Genomic DNA, 5248 nt, shown 5'->3' with positions numbered 1-5248 from the left:
TTGTACATTTTGTTTTATTGAGGCTAAATATCATATCCACAAGCAAGTGCTCATTTTCTATGCAAGTTTGTAAAAATGTTTCAGCTTAAAAAAAAGAAACTTTGTTCCTCTTTGTCAAAATATTTATTATTTCAGCATTGATTTTTCATGTTTATATTGGCTACCCGTTTGTCTTCACCCTTAAAAAAAAAGAAAAACTGATCATGTACCAAAAATTGATGACATTTCAACATTCCATTTTCTGACAACTGGATCTTATGATTTTCAAACTCGGCCTTCATTTTTGTCTCTCTCATGGGAGGTGGTGAGATGATTCACAGGGCCAGTGCCAAGATGCCATTCATCAAATAGGGAACAAGAATTATTAATGCTGAAGTCTGAAGCTGAAGAGAGAGAACAGATACACATACATTAAGACAAATAACACTGAAATCATTGTTGCATTCTGTCATACTCACTTTCACCAGCATTGTCCTGCATCTTCTGTAAGACACTGAGCTTCAGGTTGGTCAGGTGATCTGTGAAAGTGATCATCACACTTGGACTGAGGACTGGATCTGGAAGGCTGTACTGGGCTCTGAAACAACATTCAAGAGTCAGAGATGATGATGATGATGATGATGATGGATTGAGTTCAGAAGGACAGAGAGAAACAGACATGACACAGACCTTTGCAATGTGGCCTTGAAGTTCTGAAAGAAAAAAAGAAAAAATTATTCAGCAAAACTGAGTTTGGCTTAAATCTCAGAAATTGACATTCATATTGAGAATAATGAAGATTCAATGAACACCTGCAGGAATGAAACATCTTCAGCCTTCATCTGCTGCTCTATGTCTCTGATTATGTTTGTGAGAGATGAAATCTGTTTCGTCGTCTCCTCTATCTTCTCCTCCATCATCTGATTCCTCTGCTCTTCTTCCTCTCTCACCGCTGTTATTCTGAACGCTTCTTCGTTGCGTAGAAACTGGTGAAGTTTCTCAAACTCCTGTTTAATCAGCGTCTCTGTGTAGTGAGCATGAAACTGAAATAAAAGACAAAAATATTGGCAAATCTAGATCTACATCAGTATCTACACTTCCAGAATTGCATTAAAAACATTATTTCAAACCTTAATATCTTCAGCAGTTTCACACAGATACTGTCCGTGATTCACAGATATTCTCAGTTCCTCCTGTAAGTCTTCCAATGAAGCTTTGAGTATCTCCTGAAAGAGAACAAAAATAGTATCTTGCTGAATTTGTTTTTATTTTTGGGTTTTTGCCTCCATTTAATATAGTGCAGACAGTGTGCAGGGTATGCATTTATGCTGACAGATGCACCATAATTCAAAACACTTGTACTACTTAATCTGATGATGCACTAAACTTAAATATTAAAAGCAAGCATCAGAAAATTTAAGCTGGGCATATACTGCGCGATTTCAGCAAGGTAACCTCACACTGTACGAGTAGATGGCATGCGATGTAAAGCCAAAGCTGACGATACATAACATACCGCTGCATGGCGCGATTGACCAATCAGAATCAAGTATTCCACAGAGCCGTGTAATAAAAAAAGATTGTTGAAAATTATTTAAAAACAGCTCGATTATAGGATACAATGAATCATAGGCCTATAATTAAAAATTAACAGTCAGCCTAATAGCCTATGTCTGAACACTGCAAGTCATCAATGAAAGTTAAGAGCAGTTTGAAAAAAATAACTTGTTTAATACGAAATACTTATTTTTTCACTATGGGCCACAAGACAAATATTAATAAAATAAAATACATTTAGTGGGATTTTCTCTCTCGTTGTCTCCGAGATATGCGCCGAAAGCTTGTCAGTTTTTACTTTTCGCTCTTTAGGCCTATATAATGAACAAATGAATGGGGTTTGAAACTTCTTATAACTCCCGCGAAAAGTTTGCACATTGCTTGTGTGATATCCACTGACTGGTTTAAAACCGAAGAATTTCCAATATTGCGACGTGATATTTTTCTTTGTCACATTTTTAATTTTGCAACTTACAAAACATTAAAATATGTTTAAATTGAATATTAGTAGGAAATAGCAAATTAATTATTTTGCTCCAAACGTTGCATATGGTATGGAAAATGTAAATTTAAATACAGAAATGCATTGCCATTTTGCATATTACATTTCAAATTGAATATTGCTACCCATAAGCCTCCATAGCAAATATCTTAAAACCACAGTTATTTATTTATTTATTAATTCTGAGTATACTTAAAATATACTTCACCGATACAATACAATTTCAAATGTAAACATTTACTAGCATAAAATTAGCAGTTTTACATATTTTACAATCTGATAATGGATTTTCAGGAAACAAGTATTAAATTAAAGAGACAAATTTAGCAAATTTTGCTCTTTGGTTTATCCGATATATGATCTTTATGATCTCAAATCCTTTAACTGATTTTTTTTTTTTTTTTTTTTTTTTTAAAGTCTGCATTGTTCCTGTTAGTAAAAAACAACATTTTTTTATTATTATTATTGATATTTGATGATTTAATAAAATGTTTTGAACACCATTTATCTGACCTTATTGTCCATCGCAGCTTCATCGATGGGACAGAATCTGTGTTTGGAGTGTTTTCTGGAGTCTCGACACACCAAACACACGGGCTGTTGATCATCCAGACAGAAGAGTTTGAGTTTATCATTGTGAACACTGCAGACCGTTTCATCTCCAGATGAAGATCTTTTCTCCTGTAGGAAACTCTCGCACAGGTTCCTCAAAGCCAGATTCAACGGAGGACAATCATTTGAAGATCTTCCTCGGCAAACCGGACACTCTTTAAATCTTTTATTGTTCCAAAACCTCTGAATACAGACTGAACAAACACTGTGGCTACATGGCAGGAGAACAGGATTTATAAAAATGTCACAGCAAACCGGACAAGATAAATCCTCCTCAGAAAATGATCTAGACGCCATTTAAAAAAAAAACAACAACTTAGAAATGAATCTCAAAGTCCATCTTTAAATTTCACTTTTAGTTAAAGTTAGGATAGGCCAGGGGGTTTTCAAACCAGCACTACACATTTTGTATGCTCATCCAACACACCTGATTCAACTCATCAGCTCATTATAGAGAGAGACTGACCTGAAGACCTGAAGTGGGTGTGTCAAATAAGGGAGGCTGGCCCTGCGTTCCATTCAGAAGAGCTCATCCCTATGCCCTAATCCCTTCAAAGGGTTGAAGAGAGAGCTTCGGAGGGATGAAGAGTGTAGGGGTCAAAAAAACACTTTTTTTTATGGAAGGCACTTCTGCTTCATCTTAACGAGACAATCAAAGAGGAGTAGATTGTGCAAGCTGCGCCCTTTGTTTAACGTTAATTTGTTTATTTATTTTTTGTTTATCGCACCATATTGTAGGCTATATTGTGTCTATGTATTTGAAACATTTGAATGGACTGATAAATGGAGCTGTAAAGTATTTTTGCTTAAGTACAATGTCGTCTTGACCATAATAATGTGCCAAATCTAACTCGTATAAATATTACAGTAATAGAAAAATACTATACATACATTTATAGGTAAAAATCGAACTCCGAACCATGTACTTTGACATCAAACAACTTCCCTGTGCAAAGGATCATGGGGTCCCGAAGTGTCCATCAGTCATACCCTTCGAAATTCTTCATTTCGAAGGGCCCTTTAAAGTGGCCAGTTTTGAGCACTTCGGTTTGGAATGACCCTTCAGTATGGCGGCCATGATTATTTTAAACTCCGAAGTGCCCTTTGGAGGACGGTATATGCTGTTTGGAACGCACCACTATGTCTTGTCCAAATACCTACCCACACTTGCTTTAAAACGGTATTCGAGGCTTAAATTAAAATTTTAATTTTAAATTTTAGCGTATCCCATCATGCATTATGTTCGGGAGCTCGCTTGCCCCGAAATCCTGAAATGTCAATGAAAACGCACTGTAAGTTAAATTAATTAGATATTACATATAATTTGATAGTATAACGTAAAGTGTTGCACATTTTATTATTGAAAAGATGAGTATGTATAGCCCAACATCTGCAACCAGGGGCGCAGGAGACATTTTCAAAGTGAGGGGGACCAAACTGCTTTCTGGGCTCATGGGCAAAGGAGTTTCTCTGAAAGGCTCGCGCGAGACTGAACGAAACGCGGGAAATGAAGTATACCCGGGCCTTAACCGCTCTAAATTGTAATGGACTGGAGCTCACGTTCACATCGGGAACATGGGAGCAGCGCGATGCGACCGCAAAAGGCACTTTCACTTTCACGATCAAAGTGCACGCCACTGATAAGCATTGTAAATTAAAGCGGAACTCAGTAAGATTTGCGAAGCTCCCCCTACAGTTTCCTTTAGTGAATCACACTGTCGTAAATACTCCAAGCGCAGTAGTTTTGCAAATACAGTACAAGAAAGAGGAGGTGGGTAATTTGCAAATACAGTACACTCGATGGAGGTGGGTAATTTTCGAAATTGTCTTATAAAGTCATAATATATACATTGTTTTTGAATTACAGTAAAGCATTTTGTCACTCTCGCGTGAACGTGAACACGAGGCGAGATTGTTTCGGGTCGGTGCAGCTTAACCTGCAAGTGCTGTATTCTGGCGTAGACGTGCCAGAGTGGGTTAGTGCTCGCCTCAAACACACCACTACAAGTCAATTAACCATCGTAAGGACTTAGAAAACTATTTATGAAGGTAAAAAAAAGTTACTTAGTTCTGCTTTAAGTATTACAGTATACACATAACAGTTAAACGCACAGATCTCCTCTCGTGCGTGCTCCACTGGATGAGGCAATATCACTTTCGTTTCTATTTCAGATATCTCTTTTATAGATGCCATCAATGCTTTTGCCTTTCAAGATGTAATTACCGCAATCAAAACAGTCCATAAACTATAAATCCTCACGAAAACTTCAGTCAAGCCAGCTCGCGCGTCAACCTGAGAGATCAGCCTCCTTACCTTAAAGTGTCAAATTTCTCGTTTCTGAATGGACGGTTTGGCTTGATTGACAAACGCTAACGTTCGGTCATGATTTATATACCATCGACCTGTCCTAAAACGTTAGCATGCTTTGATCGATGGTTTGGAGATCGCGTGTTTCTCCGTTCGAGAGAACGGATCGCTTACAGAAACGTGAAAATGGTCTCATTTGAAAGAAAATATCCTAAGCTAAAAAATGATATAGTGTGACTAATTGAAGCAGCCCTTATCAAAAGTACGGGGGTCGACTTCTATCTTTTAAA

The 5248-nt window shown here is 37.2% G+C and overlaps 1 protein-coding gene across 1 annotated transcript; it reads right to left on the bottom strand.

The window, feature by feature from the left end:
• LOC125252152 (E3 ubiquitin-protein ligase TRIM35-like) lies at positions 1 to 3094 on the bottom strand. The gene is made up of 6 exons (XM_048165223.1): positions 2552 to 3094; positions 1110 to 1205; positions 792 to 1022; positions 670 to 692; positions 459 to 577; positions 1 to 383 (listed from the first exon to the last, which is right to left on the bottom strand). The coding sequence occupies exons 1-6, from the start codon at positions 2945 to 2947 to the stop codon at positions 265 to 267; spliced, it is 984 nt and encodes a 327-aa protein (XP_048021180.1). The 5' UTR covers positions 2948 to 3094; the 3' UTR covers positions 1 to 264.
• Between the last annotated feature and the right edge of the window lie 2154 nt (positions 3095 to 5248).

The sequence above is a fragment of the Megalobrama amblycephala genome, linkage group LG18, assembly GCF_018812025.1.
Source record: "Megalobrama amblycephala isolate DHTTF-2021 linkage group LG18, ASM1881202v1, whole genome shotgun sequence".
Lineage (NCBI taxonomy): Eukaryota > Metazoa > Chordata > Actinopteri > Cypriniformes > Xenocyprididae > Megalobrama > Megalobrama amblycephala.
This window is presented reverse-complemented; position numbering and strand designations above follow the sequence as displayed.